Consider the following 22,823-nt stretch of genomic DNA (forward strand, 5'->3'; position numbering starts at 1 on the left):
GCAAGTCTGATTCTGATTTACAACAGCATTATATAATACACATTGTTCTATTTTTCTATTATTTACCTAAAACAAAGCCAATCTGGATTGCTTTTTCTTTGACTGTAGCATCTGATTCTGCTATATAAGAGCACCGTCTACTGAATGAATAGGCCAAGACCGAAGCAACTTTCACACCATGATCCATCAAAGCCTGGAAACAGTGATGAAGCAAATGTCTAAAAGGGTGAAAAAGGTATTCAATTAAAATATCATGTCTTAATTCCTCTGGAAAATACTGGCTTGTTTTTTTAAAATACTTTTCCTTTTTAGAAGTTTTGAGAAAAAAATTGTTACTTTTAAAAAGTACAAATTCATTATATCACTCATAGAGCTGTAAACAGGATACAGTAACATTAAAAGGATAATTTGCAGACTATCAGTTAAAAAATGACAACTTGGTTCTGAACATATGCCTTATGAATTAAGTGAACTAGAGATTCTACTCACAATTTAGCACTTTCAAGTCAGCAAAGACATGGAAATGATAATAACAGTATCAAAGGAAATATCTGGAATTACAGAATTAAAATACTTATAACAAAAAAGAAAGGGAAGAGTATCAAATTTACCTAGAGCTTTTCATTCAATATTATTTCACAGATCCACAGATAAGGGTCCTGCTTTCAAAAGCAAGAGGAATGATTTCACATAGTAATATCTATTGAGCACCCTAGGTACTTAACTTGTCATGTGTTTTCCAAAGAAGTGATCAAGTTAACTGATTCCAAAAATAATTTATAACTATTAAATATTTTGTAATTTGGAAAGGGTTCACCTGAAAAAATTATCGTCCAACAACTTCGCACTAAAACATATCATGTAGATATATAATGCTGAAGTATTTGCTTAAAAAAAAAAAAAACAAAACAAAACCATGCTTCTCTAATTTATTAGGTTTTGATGCTAATTTTTAAAAATTTATAATCCATGCTTAATGTTCTATACAAGCAAATAACTGCATTTAGAAAATATTTTAACATACTCACCTTTTGTCTAAAGCTCTCAACACTTTAGCAAAAACTTCTAATTCACAAAATTCGCTACCCAGTTGACATAAACGGCCTTGTTGGTAAAGCTGAAATAAATCAAATAAAATGTATTTTTCTACTGCCATTATTAGAAGTCTGTATTGGTTCATATAGTCAAATTACAGTTATCTCACAGAACTGTGCTATTGCTGGTTTTTTGCAGAGTACTTTCTCAGAGAAATAAACAGCAGTCCAGCTCCTCTCTAACTTCTCCTTCCATTACTTACTTCTGTCTTTCCTAAAATACTTATTTCTGTATTTCCTCATCTCTTTCTAGGATACAGAATACAAATAGGATCGAATAGGTGTAGTTTAAAGTAATGAAAACAAATATTTAAGTAAAAATGTAGCCAAATTCATTACAGATATCAAGAAACTTTTTAACAACTGGGGAAAGAATTATTAATTCCAATTGGAAATATTCTAACTATTAAATAACCAGGGCAGTTCCCATTATGCATTTTGTTGGCAAATGTTTCTTGAATAATTTACCATAACAATGAAAATTACTGGTCTCTGATCACTGAAAACCTCATTCCAGGGTTCGTTTTCATTCTAATAAAATTATTTAGTGGAAAGAAACACCATAACCAAAAATCCATCAAATACTTAAAAAAAAAACACTATGATATTTATTAGATAACTACTATATTAGGTCTACAATACGCTCAACACATATCAAGTCATCAACAAGCATATATTATACACCTAATGAAATAATCTCCAGATGGCTTATATTCTGCCTTGAGAAACACAAACATACATAAATACATGTACAATAAATGCTTTTTTAAAGGACAGTTAAGTAACAGGTAATTAGAGGAGGAAGACCGAAACAGCTGAAGAATCAGGAAAGGTTTCTTGTAGTGATACTTGAAGGAAGTGAGGAATTCTATGAGCCAGAATTGAGGGAGGGTAGTCAATGCATGAAGAATGGATGTCTACTCCAAAGGCATGGAACTTAGAAAGAGACGGAGTGCCATGCGAAAAAAGAAAGAAAGCCAATTTGGCTGAATCATAAAATGTAGCCACATACACAATAAGGCTTAAGTAATTTTAATTTTCAATTATTAATTGAGCCAAATGCCCTTATGTCCACAAACTGGCCAGGGCCTGAAACCAGAAATTGAGTTAGCTGACTGACTGCCAAGTTGCTCTACAAGAACAAATAGATAAAAAAAGAGTAATATTTGAAATAACCAATTGATTAGTGCTACAACTTCCGGGAAAGTAGCCAGCCATCTGTCATATGTGATGATGAAGATGCATGGCCTTGAAACCTGATGGATTAGAAGTTGTCTGCATCTCCAAATACAGGAGAGCTAGAGTCTAAGATAGACAGGTAGAAATTCAGTTGTTCTACATATGCCTTCATTCAGTGTTTACTCTGTACCAGGAGCTGTGCTAGTGCTGGGGAAACTAAGAAGAGCAAAAAATATGGTCCCTGCCCTTAAGGTGTTTGCAGCTGAGAGAAACAATATGCAAAAAATTGTACATGCAAGATATATATACAGTATAAATGGAAAGTAATTTAAGAGGAAATTTATAGTTAAGGCTAATATGAGAAAGACCAGCATGTCAGTATGTGAGAACACCCACCTTACAATGTCACAATAAAATCTTCCACAGAGGTATAATACTTGCTCTCCTATAGCACTGTGCAGGCACAGAATATACAGAACATAGGCCCATCAAGTCCCTAATAAATGTGCTGTAATCCAAAGATGAGTCTACATATTACTTTTGGAATCAGTTAAAGAATTGTAGGTTTACAACCCTCCATGTCTCAGTAGTTTTGGCTTCTGACTCAACTGAAACTTATTTCCCAAGAGTTACCAATGACTGTTTGATTGCCAAAACTGATGATCATTCATTCCTCAGTCCTCATCCTTCTTGACCTCTCAGCAGTATGACACTTTTTTTTTTAAGACAATCGGGGTTAAGTGACTTGCCCAGGGTCACACAGCTAATAAGCGTCAAGTGTTTGGTCTGAGGCCGGATTTGAACTCAGGTCCTCCTGACTTCAGGGCCAGTGCTCTATTCACTGTGCCACCTACCTGCCCCCAGTATGACATTGTTGATCACCTCTCCTCCCACTAGATACTCTCCTTTATAGATTTTTGTAACACTTCTCTTTTGGCTTTCCTCCTTCCTATCTACCCGTTTAAATCCAGTTTCCTCTTGTTACCCGTATCACAACCTCTATCTGTGGGAATGGCACATCTTGGGGCCTCGTCTCTTTTGTCTCTACATTCTCAGAGACATCACCTACTCCCATAGTTTCAATTATCATCTCTATGCAGATGATTCGCACACCTATATATCTAGTACCCACCCATATCTCTCGAGCTTCAGTTCTGCATTACCAACCACCTATTTATTGGACATTGCCAACTCGATGTTCTCGAAATATCACAAATTCAACATATCCAAAACAGAACTCATTATATTTGTTTCCAAATTCATCCCTCTTCCAATGCACCCAGCCTTCCAGGTTTGTAATCTCACAGTTAACCTTGATTTCTCATTCTTCCTTACCCCATATATCCAATCAGTTTCCAAATCTTGCTGTTTACATTTCATCAGCATCACTAGAATTAAAAACTTAAAACACATGGATATAAACATCTTAAAGGGCCAACATCATTATAAACCTAAAAATCTTCTTTCCAAGTAGCTAAATGTTTTTAATGTACAGACAGTGACAGACCTATCCCAAGTCACACTCACTTCTCCTATTTACCAAATAAAAGTGCACAATTCAACTTAAAAAGGTCAGGATGCCAAGACCAAGGCTGCCATACAATTAACCTGTTTTCTACTGCATATCAAATATTTCTGATTAAGGACAGCAGACTCAAAGTAGCCACTCAAACAAGGAGTGCAATAGATAAAAATCCTAGCTTCTTATCAGTATAATCAGAGCTCAGAATTTGTTTGAGATCACAGTCATGAAAATATACTGTGTAACTGCACTTTGTCTTTACTCACTCTTAGGCATTCACAACCAAAATAATGCTTTAAAATTAAGCTTTCCACCTTTAATAATACCTTTTTAATGTCCAGGAAATTATGTCTTTCAGAACTAGGCAAGAGAACTTGGGAAAAATTGCCACTTCACTCAAAAGATGGGTATTTCCAAAAAAGTTTTCATGTGAACTAACATACTCAAATCCTATTACTTTGGTCATTCCAGTTGCCAGCTTAACTTTTTTATAAAAATGAAAAAAATTAAATTTTAAACTGTGAAAATAAACATTTAATTATATAACTCCTTTATAAATGTATTCTGAGATTGTTATGAAAAAAGGTCTGTTATTCTAATGCTTCATATTTTAAAAATCAGATTCTATATAACAATAATATTACAAAGGGCTCACGGAAAGTGCTAAAATAAGACACGAACCTGTGTCCTTTAGGGATAATATTCACAATGTATAATAGAACATTCTGAAAAATGGAATATGTCTACCAAAATTTTTAGAAGCTTTCATAGCTTCTCCTACTTACCAAATACAAATGTACAACTCTACTAAAAAATAATCAGGATGTGAACAAATGCCAACAAATTTTTTTCACTATAAAGGACAATATTGTCACCACACTTAAGACTCCAAAAAAAACAGTTCCAGTGAGTGGAAGTAAAAACTGTACGAAATAAAATAAGCATCTATTAAAAAAAAACCATACCTATGTGACATGTACTAAGGATATAAAGGAATGCCAGAAATAGTTCCCGTTTTCTTTCAGTAAGTTTAAATTTTATTCACATAAGTTTGCTTGTCTGAGGTGAAGCTTGACATGGGGGTTGGTGGAGGAAGGAGGATTACACTATTTTGTGGTTACTCCATTTTGGATAAGCTGTGGTTGAGGTTGGTTGGACAGGAAGGTTTCCTTTACCATAGCCTGCCCAAAATCCCCACATCAGTTTGTTTAGTACAGGGGTTCTAAACTTGTAGTCTATGAACTTGCTTTTAAACATATACACACATATACATATATGTGTATGTGTATAACTATTTAAATATATTTTATTTCATTAATTTAAAAATATTATTCTAAGGAGCCTCTAGGTTTCAACAGACTGCACAAAAAAGACTGAGAACCCTTGACCAAGATGGACAGATAAAATGGACACCTAAAATAATCAAAGAATTATAAAAGATAATAATAATAGTAATACTTAATTTCTATATTACAAATTGCAGATTTTTAGATGCTACAGGAATTCAATGCAAAGATTGCTATGGGATGGTACCTTGCAGACATGCTTAAATGTTGAGCATATTTCAAGCAAAATGTTCAATCAGTAATCAACCTAATAGGCAGTACATAAATTAAAGCCTAAGTCTTTAAATGTTCTTATTCCGATAATTCTGTAAAGATATTGGTATCAGTCTCTGGTGTTATATCAGAGAGTAAAACAGGCTGATTTTCATTGCTATGTAAACTTGAGAGATTCATTTCATATTCCTATCAAGTTATTCTTTATTCTAAATGCTTACTCTTAAGAATTTGGTTATCAGATTAAGACAAAGGCCACAAAGTTCCTACTAGTCTCATCATGAAAATGGCTATATTTTAAAAATCTTATTCCACGGTTCCCTTTCAAAATTGACCTACTGCTACAGTGGAAAAATTGACTGTCATTGGTTGTATCTATCAATATTACCATCATCAGCTTGGCTTAAATTTAAATACAATATTGTTTTGAATAGTTTTGGGTTTTTTTTTAAAATTGCAACGGGCCAAAACATTTCATGAGAACATCAAGCACTTACATGATGAGCTACTCTAAGGCACAAATAATTCTCTATAAAATGAGACTCACCGTTTAAATTATTCTTTGAAAGCAACATTTGTATCTAGTCATCCATTTTAAATATTACAATCTTTCAAAACTAGGAGAAGGGATAGTCAGTAATACCAAAAAGCATGACATGCTCATTTGGTTTCTACACAAGCTAAATTTAACCAAGCTACTTCTACTGCAGTCCTACTTGCATGGATGTGCCCTTGGATTCTCAAAGGCTTCAAATTAAGTTTGAAGAGCCTTATTATTAGATATGCCACAGGGTGATAAATTTTTCCAGACACAGCAACTCTGCAAAGTGTAGAAGTCCTAAGTGTTACAACGAAAGGGTTTTAATAAATGCTTGCTGATTAGTTGATATTATTATTGGGGGGGGAGGGGCCAAGGCAATGGGGTTAGGTGACTTGCTCAGGGTCATACAGCTAGTAAGTGTCAAGTGTCTAAGGCCAGATTTGAACTCAAGTCCTTCTGACTCCAGGGCCGGTGCTCCATCCACTGCGCCACCTAACTGCCCCTGATTAGTTGATATTAACTAAGACTTGGGGAGTGACATGCGTATAGATCTCAGGAGTTAGCTTACCTCTCAGAGGCAAACTGGTCCCATCCTCTCCTTTACAAATAAAGGACGATATGAAAAATGAGGACTATCACTATTTTAGGCTATATTAACAGAAATATAGTATATAAAAGCATGGGAGATGTTCCACTGTACTGTTATGGTTGGACCATATGTGAAATGGAACAATTTGGGGAGGCTACATTTTAGAAGGGATGTAGACAAGCAAAAGTATATCTGGAGGATGACAACTATGATAATACTGAGATGAGAAACAATGAATTAAACAAGAATTGTTTAAACTCTAGAAGACTTCAAATATTCAGTCACTATGGGGAAAAGATTTGCACAAGAGAAGGCATAACTAGGACCAAAAAGGTAGACAACACAAGCAGGAAAATTTCAGTTGAACATAAGGAAAAACTTCTTAACAATTAAAGATGTGCCAAAATGGATTAGACTGCCCAAAAAGTGGAGGGCCAATGAGTACACTGCTATCTGGAGGTGTTTAACTGAAGGCTGAATGGCCATCTTTGTCCAGCTCGTTTGACATGAGATTCATGATTTTGGTGGGGTTTAGATTAGAGATAACTCTGAGGCCCCTTCCAACTCTAAAATTCTTTGACCCTGATTAATTCTATGATGGGATGGTCAAGTAAAGAAGCAGCAAAAATGATTAAAAAGTGGGATTTAAATTTATGACATGAAACAGGTTCTTTCTCTTAAAATAATCTATTCTAATTATCAACCTGAAACACAAATGATTTAGGCATGAATTTGAATTTAAATTCTTTGTTACACCAAATTATTTTAAAATAATATCTATCAATCTACCTGGGTAGTATTATTCTAGGAAGTTACTTGCAGTAACCTGTTTTACATTGGTCTACAATTCAGGTCAGGTCAATTAACCCTGAAAAACAAGTAGCAACTAAAGATAACAAAAAAAAAATATTTTAAAAAAATTTCTGTTAATTCAGAATGTCTGGGAAACAGGGTAGTCTAATTATTTTACTAATATGCTTAAGAATCATCACTGTAGCTCATTTATAAAGAATAAGATAACAAAAAGTTAAGCACAAAATAAGCTGACATTTAATTTTTCTTCGATGATTCAGAAAATATTTTAGGATCTTGACCTCAGGGTCATCATCATAAATATCAATTATCAGTACATAATACTGTAAACATTTAAGGTGTGAAAGACTACCCAGTGACTCAGTCCAATGACACTTTCTGGCATATATCCTTGATATCAATCAAGAAGTACATATTAACTTATATCAGAAGTCTAAAGTATAGAGAAGTCTAAAATATCTCCACTCTTGGGGGTAAAACAAAATTTCATCACAAGAAGTAGCTAGAGAATACAGCATGAATGAAATGCTAAATTTTGTGATGATATATATTAAATGTGCCATAGCAGTGGTGTAAAACTCAAATACAAACAAGGCCAGTAGACTGTATATAGGGACTCCCATAGGTTGCAATAATGACAGTTTTTAAATGTAATCTTACTTATGTTTTATTGTATTTTTATTTATTTTATTACATATTTCTCAATTACATTTTAATCTACTTCGGACTACACTTAGGAGTGTTGTGAGCCATGTGTCTGATACCTCTGTGCTATAGAATTTGAGGGAAAAATGAGGGCTGGTATATTAAGTAAAGAAGGAGAAGGTGCTGGATTTTCCTAGAGCAAATCACTTCTCTTCTTTCTGTCTAAATTACCTTATCTGTAAAATAAAGAGATTAAAATATAGAATTCTTTCTAGTCCGCAAATTTAGAAACTATGGGTGTGCTATCTGACCTAGGCCTTAAGGAAAAGGTAAGAAAGACTTGAGGGTAGTGGGATTAGAGGAAAAAGATAAAACCGGGCATTCCAGGTAGACGAAAATAACTTGTACAATGGTTCAGAAGTAAAGCATTTGGCCAAAGTGGAACAGAAGGTTCCTGATAAGACTGGAAAAATGATACGGAGCCAGACTGTGAATTGATAGCAAAAGAATGGTATAGACTTGATAATGCTGTGCAGTTAAACATCACTGAGGATTCTTGAACAGAAATCATATAGAAAAAATAATCTTTTAGGAAGATTAAATGTGGCTCTGTCTTGTAGAAATATAGAGGCGAGAAGACAGAAACCAGAGTGGAGACTAAAGTAATCCAAGCATGAAGCCTAGGTTATACAGTAAAAAGAATATATAGGAGGTAAGATTCAAAATAAAAATGGAGAGAACTTCCTCACTGACTGAATTTATATAAAGGATGTCTGAGTCAAAAGAGAGCGTTCAGCTTTTGAGCTTGAGGTCAGGGAGAATGGTAGCATTATTGTCAAAAAGACAGGGAAATTAGGAAGGGCAGCCTGCCTTTTTAAGAGATGGGGGGAGGTGAAGAAAGGACAAATACAGAAGTTTAATTTTAGATATTTTAACTTCAGTTTCATAACTAGACAGGCAGATAAAAAGATCTGGCAGTCGACATTAAAGAAAGCACATAGAGAGGACAAGAGGACTAGGTTTGAGCCTAAAAACACCCACAGTTAAGGAGTAGAAGGAAGAGTCAGTACAGCAGATGATGAAAAAACTACTACAGAGACAAGAGAACCAGAATAGCAGTGTCACAGAAGCCAAGCAAAGAGAAAGATTTTAAGAAAATCACTGCTGACCTTTAAGAGAACAGGAAAAAATGTATAGTAGGTGTAGACCATTAATTTGAGAAATGACATGGAAAAGAAGTAGAAAAATAAGATGGTAGTTAGAGGTAGTAGAGAGAAGCAATGGTTGTTTTCTTGTTACTTGCCATCTCTCATTTTGAAAAAAAAATAGGAAATGTGCAATGCAACTTGGTGAACCAGTTCAACTCTTATTTTCTAGGTTCCTTTGTTCCCTTGTCCTATTCTGCCTTGTTAAATCACAACCCTGGACTACTCCCACAATCTCTCCCTTTCTTCCTCAACTTGCTGCAGAATGGATTGGATTCACTATAAATATATGTTAGTTAATCTCAAGTAGGCCCTCAAAGTAGTAAGGTAATTGATCCTAACTGATCCCCTTTTCTATTCACTATAGGCTGTTCCAATCCTCAATCTTCTCATAACTTCTCCCCCTGTCCCAACTCAGCTGAGGCCCTTAATTCATACTTAAAAAAAAAAAATTAAGTCTATTTGCAGCAAGCTTCCTCTCTCCCTCATTTCATGTCACTCTGACATTATCCCATACTATTTCCTTCTTGGCTCCAATCTCTGATGCCCCTTCCTGTTTACCAAGGTCAACCCACGTACCTTTGATCTCACCCCCTCTCTTCTCCAGAAGGTTGTCCCCATCACCATCCATACCCATCTAATGGTTCCTTTACTATTGTCTACAAATGATACTGAAATGCCTCACCAGCTTACTCCTTGAAAAAGCCTTCCTACTCCAGGTGCTTCCAGTACCTCTTCCTAATGTACCCCGCTTCATCATTCTGCAGAAATGAGGAACTATGAGTGTGCAAAATTGCCCGAACTGTCAAGAGTTGGTTAATGCTTTGGTTAGTTTTGATGAACTCCTCAATTTTCCTCTTTTTTCTTTGTTCCAAGGGATGCATCACTCAGTGAGGGAATGAAAGGAAAGGGCATTCAGGGGCAAGGATACATTAAAAAATGAAAATGATATAAAAAGAATTTACCCTGTTTAGAACTCTCTATCAAAGGGAGATTTTAAATAAATCTAGATATTAAGTCCATAATTTGGAGATGAAAATTGGGAAACTGACATTTAAGATAAAATTATTATTCCTTTAAATCCTTCAACCTTTCAGACTCAAATGTTTTACCTAACAGGTTTGGGGAAAGCCCATTTCACTTGTTCTCTGTATATCTGCTCTCTCCTCAAACAGAAAGAAATAAAGGTAGGGAAAGGTCTTCTTCCTCACGGTTCTTCACTCCTGCCTCCTAAATGCCAAGAACAGCATGCTAAAAACACTAAGCGCTCAAGAATGTTGTGATGACTGATAAGTTGCAATCTGAATGAAAAGTTAATGAGTCAAGAACACAAAGAACATGCATTCCCTGCACTTCAGTTATCTTAGTGACAAAACAGGAAAATCAAGAACAGATTCCAGAAAACTTGCCATTAAAATTCTCTTGGACCAAAATTGCTATTTTCCTATGTTTAAAGCCAATGTTCCTTTAAAAATTCCTTAACATGTCCAACATTAAAAAACAACAACAACCAGGTTTGCTGGAAATAACTTTTTTATGGTTCTCAAAACATCAAAGGTAAAAATATTTCAGATAACTCCCTACAAATCAAATTTTTGTTTCCCACTATATGCCTTGCCACCTCTTCTCTGTACAGACTCAAGATCTATTCTTAATTTCAATTGTGATGATTACTTGTATGCTCATTTTCATTCCTTCTACAAACTAGGAATTTAGAACAAGCAAGTTTTCTATTACAAACTGCTCTTTGAGAAATACGGATGAATTTCATGCATTTATGACACCTCAAAGAAAATTTCAAAAACTAATATCAGATGAATCAATGTGTACAAGATTAAAGGATACTTTTTAGAAAACTAAATCTAGGTAAAAACCTCACTGAAATTGAGACAATTAAAAAATGGAAATCCACAAAAAGGAAAAAGAGGGAGACAGAATCAAACAGTAAGAGTACTAAACTTGGAGCCAGAAGATCTGAGTTGGAATCCCTGCTAGATTGACCTTTATTACCTTGGGCAAATTACTTCACAGCTTTAGGTTTATTTTGTCTGTACAATGAGCTATATTAAATAATCTCCAAAGGTCTCCTCCTCTTCTAACATTCTGTGATTTAATTAGTTCTGACTCAAAATCTATTCAACTTTCAACTCCTTGAGGACCAGAACATTTAATATTTTTCATTCCTTTGCAGTATCCAGCAGAGGACCTCACTAGATAATCACTGTTGAATAAGACCTTCCTTATGAAATAACTGACCAAAACTGTGGATTAAAAGCTCTAAATTGCAATATTAGTTCTGCTATCTTAAAACATGCTCTTTTTATAACTACTCAAAAGATAAAGTATGGTTTCCAATACCATTCCTAAATTACAAATCAAAAACGACTGTCTCACAAAACAACCGATGGTGTTGTCACATCAATAAAGCACTTAATATGTGTCCAGAATTATGAGTCGAATGTCCTATTGATTTAACCAGGCACGGCATTTCTTTTGCTATTAAAAAAATGGACAAATGAAATTTTACAAATAATTCAGAACTACCTAGTGAATTATGTAATCTAAATAAACGTCAAAATAAATTTTATTATTTCTACCTTGAATAGATTTTCTTTTCCTTATCACTTACCCACTCTTATTGACCATAACCCACTACATCCAGTGTCATCAACAGAGGGTAGGCCACATTGATTCATGTATATACAACAGAATAGTTAGTGCCATGTGTAGTATTTGCTGGATCACAATTTGGAGAGCAGACTTGTTTCAAATGAGCTTGGACATTAAAAACACAGTACATACAGAACTTTATTAACGTAAATATTTGTTCACTAGATAAAATATTGGGAGAAAAAAGTAATCTAAGGAGACAAACTACAGTTTAAATATTCCAGTGGTCCAAAACCCAACAAATGTATTAACAAATAAAGACCAGTATTTAAGAAAAGGGAAACAGACAACACATTTGCCTTCTGTTAAAAAAGTGGAACTTTTTTCTTAAAGAATTTGCCTGTCTGGGGCAGCTAGATGGCACAAGGGATAGAGCTCTAGCCTTGGAGTCAAGAGGACCTGAGTTCAAGTCTGACCTCAGATACTTGACACTTAACTAGCTGTGTGACCTTGGGCAAGTCACTTAATCCCCCCTCCCCCCCAAAAAAGAGAATTTGCCTGGCTTAATGAACCTGGAATTCATGAATGGTTAAGTATCAAAAGAAAAAATTTTTTTGCCATCTTTAATCACAGTGGGGGACACAAAACTAGAGTAAACAACAGCACATTGTCACATGCCAAAAACCATCAAATATTCAGCAAATTGTATAACTGACATTTTAGTACTAGTGGGAAGCTCACTGAATTCCACTGGCTTTCTCAACAGATTTCTATTCTTTCTTTTATTCATATCCAGGAACTATAGAACCAGAATTCAAGATTCAAGATCTTACACAAGCTTTTATAGATTTTCTTCATTAGGAAAACAAAAGCAAAATACTCTGTTTTTCTTTAACATTTATTTCCCTTTCAGTCTTTAATAAGCTGAGAATTGCCCAATTATCCATTTATTCTTGTACCTCACACTGAAAATTATCACAGATGTGTATATTGTGCATATACATTACATTTAATTTTGTACTGCTTATTTTTTGCCATCTGTAATGTCCTTCGCAGGTTTATTTCCATTGCTGTTCTGTGGGGGGGGGGGGGGGGGGGGGGGGGGGGGGGGGGGGTGAGGCAGGGTAGGTGTAAGAGTAACATAGGCTCTGGTGCCACCCAATAGAGTATGTGGTTGGTGAGAAATATATGTTCAGCATTCTCAAAAACAAAGTCCATGACATTGTTAAATGGGTCAATAACAGAAATGGACCTGGCTTTACCAGTGGAAATGACGTTAAAAAAAACATTACCATCTGCTTTGTTGCTGCACCTTAAGGACTACAAGGCCTTTCCATCTGACTCATAGCTAAAATTTCCTAAATATGTCGTCTCCCCTGGTTTAGAATGTGAACATCTTGAGAAGAGAGGCTGTCTTGTTTTTCTTTGTATCTTCAGAGCATATAGTAAGCACTTAATAAATGCCTTTTTGTTTATTCATTCATTGGTGTGCACTCCAATGAGCCCTACTCTCCTCCCTCCAGCAGAGGATGCCAGCCCTTTCCCCTTGCTGTAGGGGCCTCTGATGACAGCAGGTCCTCCTTGGACCACTGCCCAGCGATGGCACACACTTCCCTTCTGCCATCTGCCATTTTCCAGTTGGAAAACATTCAAAGTATTACTTGCTTTTGTTGACTATGAGTTGAACTTTTGTTTTCATTTTTAAAAGTGGATGTGTTGGAGCATGTGTAAAGAGAAGCACACTAATACATTGTTGATGGAAAGCAAATGGGAATTACACGAGAAAGGTGACAAAATGTTCTTGGCTTGTGGTACTGAGATACCACTGCTAGGTATATATTCCAAAGAGGTCAAAGAAAGAAAGGTTCCATTATATATCAAAATATTCATAGAGTACTTTTCATGGTAGTATAGTACTACAAAGTAGATTATTGGAGAGGGACTAAAATAAATTATAGCACATTAATATATTACTATGCCATAAACAATGATAAGAAATTATAAAAATAAAAAGACTTATATGAACTGATAGAGTAAAGTAAGTAGAATCAGGCAAATACATGACTACAAAAATGATGAAACTGAACTGCTACAGTCATAATGACCAAGCTTAGATCCAGAAATAAGAAAGGAAAATGCAACTCCCTGCCATCTTTGTAGATCTGGGGAAGCTAGTGGTGTGGTACATTGCATGTCATCAGACTTTGTGGCTATGCTGCTGAGCTTTTCTAAACTGTTTTTTCTTTTTCATTGTTTAAAGGGATGGCTGAATCTGTAGGGGGAAGGTAACATGAAGATAGTATAAAAACAAAATGTAAAAACTTTAGTTAAAAAAATGATGGTGAATGTATTTAAGCAGGGTTGTACTAAAAAACAAAACAAAACCAAAACCCACTGCTTCACTCTAATCCCCCAAAGGTATTGTTCCCCCCCATATCCCCAATGGTGGCAGGTTCTAGTTTTATTCAACTCTAGTTTAAGACAATAGAGTATACTGTCTGTCTTTTCAGACAGATGGACTATAGGTGCAACCTATACCAAATACGATGGTAACACTAAAATCTAAAGTTGTCCTTTATACATGAAAATTATGCCACTGGGTCACTATCCACAGAAGAAATACTGAGTTCTTCTCCCTCCAGCAGTGGTAATTTATTCATTCTGATGAACCAAGACATTCTTGCCCTGTCCTGAATGCAGGCGATTGGTATGAATTCTAAAATCAGCTCACTGGAGTTGAAGGTTGAGTATGTGGCCATGAAGAGCATGAAAATGAACAGGAAGAACATTAACCATTTAAGTTAACCTGATACAGTAACTGAATTATTGGGGATACCCCAGTATCCCCCGACTGAGCAAGGCCAGTGTGGCCTTAAATCTTGTTAACATAGCTCCTACCCCCTTAAAATACTGGAGAGTTGGGCAGAGAAGTGCTGCCTATTCCTTAACAATGTTCAATCCTTCCACTTCAATTCTTTTCCAGGCCATCACCTCTGCACTAACACAAACTCAACTTTCCCTAACTCAGTTCCATGAGCAATCAGTTCAACTTACACTATTTTTAATATTCTAATCCCTTGCCCCCTTGTCTTATCAATCATGCCCTGCCATACCTCAACTTTAGATTACATCCACTACTTGCTACCTTCACACTACTATTCATATGCTATTGAACAGAGCTAAAAAATATCACAAAACTGTGCTAACTGGGTTCGATAAACTTTTATGTTAATAATTTCAACTAAGTCCTCCTAGCAAGGCAATCTTTTTATACCTCCCTAATCAATACTTGCTTTCCCTCTCACTACAAAAGCTGTTCTAAACCCCTCAAATCTCTCACAGTATTCTTTCCTCCTGGCCTCTCATCTTTTCGTTCTTCACAGAAAATACCAGAAGTCATTCAATAAAAGCTCCTGCTTCTTCCCTCCTCATCTCAAATCACTCATTTGTCTTCCCCTACTATCACTTCCTTTAAAGCTATATCTCATGAAGAGGGGGCCTTCCTTGCCAAGGCAAACTCCTCTACAAGCACAAGTGATTTCATCCCCACTTTCTCACTAGTCTTCAATGTCTATTTCCTGGCTTCTTCCCAACTACTACAAACATGCCTGCCCATGTCTCTTTCATCCTTAAAAACCCTTACCTGATCCTACCATACCTGCTACCTTTTGTACTTTATTTCTTTAATTTCTTTTTTTCTTTTATTATTATTATTATTATTTCTTTATTTCTTTTATTTCTTTATTTCTCCTCTCCTCCTTGGCTAAACCCCACTTTAGCCTTCACCTCCTATCCTCTTACTCTTTTATAAGCCCTCTGCAATCTGGCTTCCAACTTCATCATTCAATTGAAACTGATCTCTCTAAAGTCACTAGCTGTCTCTTAACAGCAAAAATCTAATGGCTTTTTTCTCAACTCTCATCTTTCTTAACCTCTCTTCACCCTTTGACACTGAAAATCATTCTCTTCTCCAGGAAACTCTCTCCTCTCTAAGTTTTCATGACCTTCCTCTCTCTTTTAGTTCTCCTCCTACATATATGACCTTTCCCTTCAGTATCCTTCATCCAGGTCAAGATAGTAAGCCTGGGTATTCCCCAAGGCTGCCCTGGGACCTGTTCCCTTCCACTATCTTACTTGGTAATCTCATTTCTATGCAGTTGATTCCACATCTTTGGATATGGAACATATCCATCCCTAACCTCTTTGCTAAACTCCAGCCTTCCATCACAATTGAATATTTTGAAGTGGATGTTGTATAAGTATCTCAAACACAACCGGTCCAAAACAAAACTCTTCATCTGTTCCCCCACTCTCCCCAATTTTCCTATTACTGTCAAGGAAAACACTATTCTCCCAATAACCATCCTTGACTCCTCTCTTACACTTACTCTAAAAATCCAATCTGTTATCATGTGTCATCATATGATGATGATAAAAATAACAACAGGTAGCATTTACATAGTGCTTTAAAGTGGTAAACAACTTTATATTATATATTTGATCCTCACAACAACTTAGTAAGTTAGGTGTATTTTGTTGTGGTTCAGTAGTTTTTCAGTTGTGTCCAACTTGCTGGCATGACCCCATTTGGGGTTTTCTTAGCAAAGATACTGGAGTGTTTTGCCATTTCCTTCTCCAGCTCATTTTACAGAAGAGGAAACTCAGGCACACAGGGTTAAGTGACTTGCCCAGAGTCACAGAGCTATTAAGTGTCTGAGGCCAGATTTGAATGCAAGAAGATGAATCTTAATGAATCCTGGCCCAGCACTCTATCCCCCATGCCACCTAGCTGTCCAGGTGCTTTATTTAACCCCATTTTACCAATAAGGAAACTGAGGCAGAGAGAGAGAGGTTAAGTGATTTGCCCCGGGTCATACAACCAGTATCAGTCTGAGGCAGAATTTGAACTCAGGTCCAGCATTCTATCCAATGCACCACCTACAACAGATAATGTATACACCCCCTTCTCTCCATTCATAAGATACCACCCTGGTATAGGAAAGTCAACAAAATAAGCTCCTACTATTGGCAGGCACTGTGCTGGAGATACAAAGAACTGCAAAAAAAGTCCCATCTTTCAAGGAGCTCACATAGGGGAGACAACATGCAAAAAATTATGTTCAAAACAGATATGCATAGGATAAAATCAAAGGGAAAGACAAGTATTAAGGAGATCAGGAAAGGCTTCTTATAGAAAGCTGGATTTTCACTAAGGCCTGAATGGTGTAGGCTTTTATCACTTCATATTATTACCTTTTAAAATGTTTTTCAAATGAAGTCTCCAGACTCTTCCTTTTCACTGGCATACCCCCATGCCTGGCATACTCTCCCCTCCTCATATCTGCCTCCTAGCTTTCCTGGTTCCCTATACTGCTGGTACATTCCTTCTGAGACTAATTTTCTTTTTTTCTTTTTTTAAATTATTATTATTTTTTATTAATTTATTTTGATTTATCAACAATGACTCCCATAAACTTTTGAGTTTTAAATTTTTCTCCACCTCCCTCCCCAAGACGGCACACAATCTGATATAGGTTATATGTATACATTCCTATTAAACATATTTTCACATTAGTGATGCTGTAAGGAAGAATTAGAACCAATAGGAAGAAACACAAGAAAGAGATAACAAAACAGAAGGAAAAAAAAAGCGCAGATAGTATGCTTCAATCTGCATTCAAACTCAAAATTCAAAACTAAATCACCAGTTGTTTGGTGCAATGATGTTTAAGTGATTTGCACATGGTCCCAGAGCCAGTATCTAACAGATGAAGTAAATAACCCACATCTTCTATCCACTATGCTATGTGGCCTTTATTTTATATTCTATATTTAATATTGATACATGGTAGTTCATAAAACATTAATTCTTTAGAATAAAATGTCTCTCTTCCTAAACATTCCTAGAGTACTCTGGCTCTCTCATTGTCCAATACTATTTATTACGATTCTATGTGTACATGTCAGAACCCTCAACCTCAATTATAAGCTCATTGATGGCAAGTAGTGTCATTGATCATCTTCATATTCCCAGTGCTTAGCACTGTTCCATGCACATAATTTATATGATAATTTATATTATATAATTTATATGGTAATTGTGAGTGATTTTTTTTTTACATCTACCTATATAAACATTTTTCTTCACCAAGAGATCTCCTTTTAGGGACAGTTTATATTTGAAGCAATATAATATAGTACATACTTCATCCACGTATTCATTTAAAGATAACTGTGTCATTATGCTAGTTGATCAGGGAGATAAAGTTTTGAGAAGACATGATCTCAGCCCTCAGAGTATAATGTAAGTATAATATATACTTACATTATAATGGGAGGGTGGGAGAAACAGATTTCATGCACATTTACCTCTTTCCCATCAGACTGGCAAAGATGAAAAGGGTAAATGTTGGAGGGGCGATAAGAAAACAGACACCTAATGCATGGTTTGAGGCAGCTGTGAATTGGGTCTAGTGTTCTAGAAAACAATGTAGATTTATACTTTAAAAGTCACTAAGTTATAAATACCCTTTGACTCAGCAATACCACTACTTGACATATATCCTAACGTCTAAGACAGGGAAATATTCAGTTACATTTTTTTTTGAAGCAGCAAAGAACTGGCTTAGAGGTTGATGGTTTGGTTGGTTATGCTAAATTTTTTTTTCCTTTTTTAACCTTTGCTACACTGGGAAAGGGAATGGGAGGAAAATAGAAGTGAAGTGATTAAAATCTTCTCTTTTTTGGTTATCTATTGTTTTTACAACAAAAATGATTTTAATTTTTAAGATTGAAACACAGATAACAATAATATTAAAAATAATCTAAATATATTAGGGAACTGTAAAACAAAGTACAACATAAAGTCCAAAGGAAAGTCATTAACAATTTGGGAAATGAAATGTCTGGGAAGGCTGCATGGAGGTAGCATTTGAATTGTCCTTTAAAAAATAGATAGAAATTCAATAGGAAAAAAAGAAAGAGAGAGAGAGAGAGAGAGAGAAAGGAGCTGGTCATGGGAAAGGGTAAATGAGAGGTAGCAGAGTACAGACCAATTTGACTCTGGCATAGAAATATGAGAAAAGGCTGGAAAGCTCAGTTGTGTCAGTCTTTGGAAGGTCTTAAATGCCAGGAACAGATGAACCAGAGGTAGTCACGGATGATTTTAAGTGACATGATTAGCGCTGCTTACAAATCTGGTATGTAGGAAAATAGAAGAGAGAAAAGAGGAAGAGCAGTTAGGAACTATTCCTATAGTCCAAGAGGGTGACAACAACAGGAATAGTGGTAAGACAGGTGGGAGAGACATAATTAAAGCAGACTCTTTAGGACTTGCTAAATTCCTCATCTGATCCTCAATGATCTTAGAAAGGTAGGCCATTTTATAGATGATAATTTTCCTAACATCATATGGATAGTAAATAGTAGCCAGAATAAAGCACCCAAGCCAGGGCTGTTTTTCCTATTCGGCAAAAACAGTCACTATGCTCCATCTTTCCATCTCTTCACTACTACTGACCTTCACCCTAAATTCTTAAACAATAGACATTGGACATTCCCTCAAGGGTTATGACTCTTATTGACAGGATTTCCTTGGGAAAATTAGCATTATCAATAATACTACTACAATAAATGGGCTTTTGTGTGCTACCCAGAGATTTAATCATCATTTTTAAAAATTCAATTTTATTTTCAGTTCCAAATCTTTTCCCCCTCCCCCACCCATTGAAAAGGCAAGAAAAATAAAATCTATTACAAATATGTAGAGTCATGCAAAACAAATTCAACATATTAATTGTGTTAAGAATGGGAAAAGAAAAAAGTAAAAAAAAAAAAGATGCTTCAATCTGCACTCTGAGTCCATCATTTCTCCATCTAGAGATGCAGAGCATGTTTTATCAAGAGTCCTTTGGAATTGTGATTGGTCACTGTGTTGACTGGAGTTCCTAAGTCTTTTAGAGTTGATTATCTTTACAATATTGTTGCGGTATATATTGTTGTCTTGATTTTGCTCACGTCATTCTATATCAGGTCAGACAAGTCTTCCCAGATTTCTCTGAATCCATCATTTTTTAATAGCACAATAGCATTCCAATACATTTATATACCTTAACTTGTTCAGCCATTCTCCAATTGATGGACATCCCCTCATTTTTCAATTATTTTCTACCACAAAAAGAGGTGCTATAAATATTTTTGCACATAAGTTCATTTACTCTTTCTTTGATTTCTTTGAGGTATATACCTAGTAGTGGTATGACACTGGGTCAAAGGGTACATACAGTGCAATAATTCCTTAAATGACAATTTATAATGCAATTTCCATGCAAAAAAAAATGTTTTGCTGATTAATACAGAGTCCAATTGTATTAAACGAATGATAGTGAAGCAAACCTTTTACCTCTTAGCAGAGAAGTGGGCAGGCTACAGGTACACAATGAGGCATACACGTTTTCAGACCTGTGGCCAGTTTATTCACCAGTTTATTCACTGTTTGACTGTACTTATCTGTTATAAGGAAGCTTTTAAGGGGAGTTGTGGGACAAGGAGTCATTGAGAAGTGACTAGTGATATTAACCTAGTATGCAAAATAGGACTCTGAGAAACTAATATAGATCAAAGTCCATGTCTTGAAAGTTTAGGCAAAACCCAATGAATCTTAACTCAAAATCCAGTCTTATTTTACACCCAATTCTAACAAGCCTAGTATCAAGTTTACTAATATACCTAAAGCAAATTAGAAGGGAGAAAGGGAAAGAAGGGAGAAGAGGTGATAGCTGACAAAAACATCATAGAACAACGGGGTCATTCAGTGAAAGGGTAAGCAACCTTATAAAATGAAACAGTCCAAAGAGACTCTCTATATTATGCTTATGATAATAACCCTGTGAATCAATCAAAAGTTTCTAATACACCCTGGCATGAGAAAAGGAAAGGAGGGTCTATCTATAGGAAAAATATGATAGCTACATTATTTTAACAGCTAACATGTGCTCTGTTCATGTAACTGTAGTGCCATAAAATAACATGGAAATATCAATACGAAATGAAAGGATTTTGTACTTGAAGCAGCTCAAGGGTCACCCTATCCCCTTTCCTAATAGGCTTACATAACCCATCACTTTTCTACCTTCCCGCCCTTCTGCAAGTTCTTCAGCTGCTCCCTTTTGTAATGTCTTTGCTCATAATTTGTATTCCCGGAATTCAGCACAATGCCTAGTATAAATGCCTAATAAATGCTTTATCTATATATCTACGTTTCTATGTGTCTCACAAAGGTTGTGATTGGCAAGATCTAGGTTTGCTCCTTTACACATCCTTGACCTTTATCGCTCTTAAGCTTCTCCATATGGAGACTTCTCCAGAAGGTTTGGCATATATAAGAACTCCACTGTCAATACTACTTTTACTTCAAGAAGGCATATTCCAAGAACTCCTTCAATTCATTTTCCAAAAATTACTCTGATGTTTTGCCACTGCCTTTTCACAGCTGCCATGTCTGTGGCAAAAGGGTTTCCTGGAGAAGTCTATCAAGAAAAGCAGGCCCCACATGCTCCCTCTTTTATTCTTATTCTCAGCTCTGGTCTACTTTTGGTTCCTATCATCATACTACTCCAAGGTTCAGATCCAGTCATCATTCAATCAATTATCCCTCCAAATATCAAGATTCAATCATCTTAAATGTAATTATGTCAAAAGACTTGTACAGTAAAAAGTAGTGGTTTGGGAATCAGAGAAACTGGGTTTAAATACTGACTCTACCACTTATTACCTGTGTTACCTTAAGTAAGTCATTTTCCCTATCTGGGCCTCTCGTTAATTCATCTGTGAAACAAGGAGAAGGTTGGACTATATAACATGTAAGGTCCCTTCCATATCTAAATCTACACTCCTAAATACTTATGGTATGTCAAAGAGATATTCACACTAGGGACATGGCATCTTCAAATATCTTCAAATCCAAAACAAAACTCTTAACCCTGTTCAATCGACCAGCCTCTCCTTAATCACCCCTCTTAAACACTTTTAAGTGACTGCCATCAACAACAGTTGTAATTTTGTAAATTTTATAATTAATTGAAAAAAGTCACCTAACTGTTCAAAGGTACTGATCAAGGAAGTCAGAGACAAAGAAAAGTCCCGTATGTAATCAAAGTTATGAAATGTTAAGTAAGCAGAACCAGAAGAGTATGTGCAACTATAAAAGAAAAATTAATGTCCAATCTTAGTGTTGAGAGAACAGTTGAAACATTCCTCTCCTCAGCAAAGAGGTAGAGGACTGCAGCTATGGAATGCTGCTTAACTGTTTGTTATAAGGAAGGTTTCTACAATGGAGGAGGGGAAGAGGCCTTCAGGAAATGACTAAAGCATAAAAAAATGATTTTTTTAAATTTAAAAATTAAAAGTTTTGCAGTTGTAAGAGCCAAACCTTCCATATATACATATGTATATGCATGTATACAGATAATATGAGTACACATTATTGATATTATAGGGATCCAGATAGCTAAGGTTTTACTATAAAAAGTCCCTTACTTTTTTCTCCTCAATTCAGCCTCCTAACAATGGAATTTTCAATACATTAATTTCATAAGAGATGGATTTGCTAGGTACAGAGCACTAAAACTCTAATCCAAAACAGAACTACACTTCGTTCAAGGTGACATGCCATTTTTAATAAGTGTATTTATTAAAACTCAGGATGGACATTAGTATTTAAAACTTTTGCACACTTACTTTTATAACCAATCTGCAGATTTTAACTTGTTTAAACCCTGTTCCTAATAGGTCATCAATAATTACAGAAATAGGCTATATCAAGAAAGCAAACAAACATGAAATCATAACTAGAAATAAAGTCACATTAAATTGTACCTCTAAGAAGATTATTAAATTATTAATCCCACAAATACTATCTGAAGAAGTTACCAGAAAATGACCACATACAGTGAACACTAATGAAAACTGGATTGAGTGTATAACTGAAATGGTTACAATTCCCAAGTTCTTTAAAAACGTTTTAAAAGTTAGGTGCAAAGTAGGTAGAGAACTAAAATAGAAAGAAA

At 35.5% G+C, this 22,823-nt stretch overlaps 2 protein-coding genes across 2 annotated transcripts in view; one reads left to right on the top strand and one right to left on the bottom strand.

The window, feature by feature from the left end:
- CUNH17orf64 (chromosome unknown C17orf64 homolog) overlaps positions 1 to 13,312 on the top strand; it is a 46,730-nt gene extending 33,418 nt beyond the window's left edge. Inside the window, exon 6 of the mRNA XM_027870474.1 lies at positions 13,248 to 13,312. Coding sequence (XP_027726275.1) covers positions 13,248 to 13,312 — 65 coding nt within the window. The remainder of the gene's footprint in view (positions 1 to 13,247) is intronic.
- APPBP2 (amyloid beta precursor protein binding protein 2) overlaps positions 1 to 22,823 on the bottom strand; it is a 46,048-nt gene that overhangs the window by 20,726 nt on the left and 2,499 nt on the right. Inside the window, exons 2-3 of the mRNA XM_027870473.1 lie at positions 1,029 to 1,117; positions 67 to 218 (exon numbers count right to left, since the gene is read on the bottom strand). Coding sequence (XP_027726274.1) covers positions 67 to 218; positions 1,029 to 1,117 — 241 coding nt within the window. The remainder of the gene's footprint in view (positions 1 to 66; positions 219 to 1,028; positions 1,118 to 22,823) is intronic.

The sequence above is a fragment of the Vombatus ursinus genome, unplaced genomic scaffold, assembly GCF_900497805.2.
Source record: "Vombatus ursinus unplaced genomic scaffold, bare-nosed wombat genome assembly UNPS02014797.1, whole genome shotgun sequence".
NCBI lineage: Eukaryota > Metazoa > Chordata > Mammalia > Diprotodontia > Vombatidae > Vombatus > Vombatus ursinus.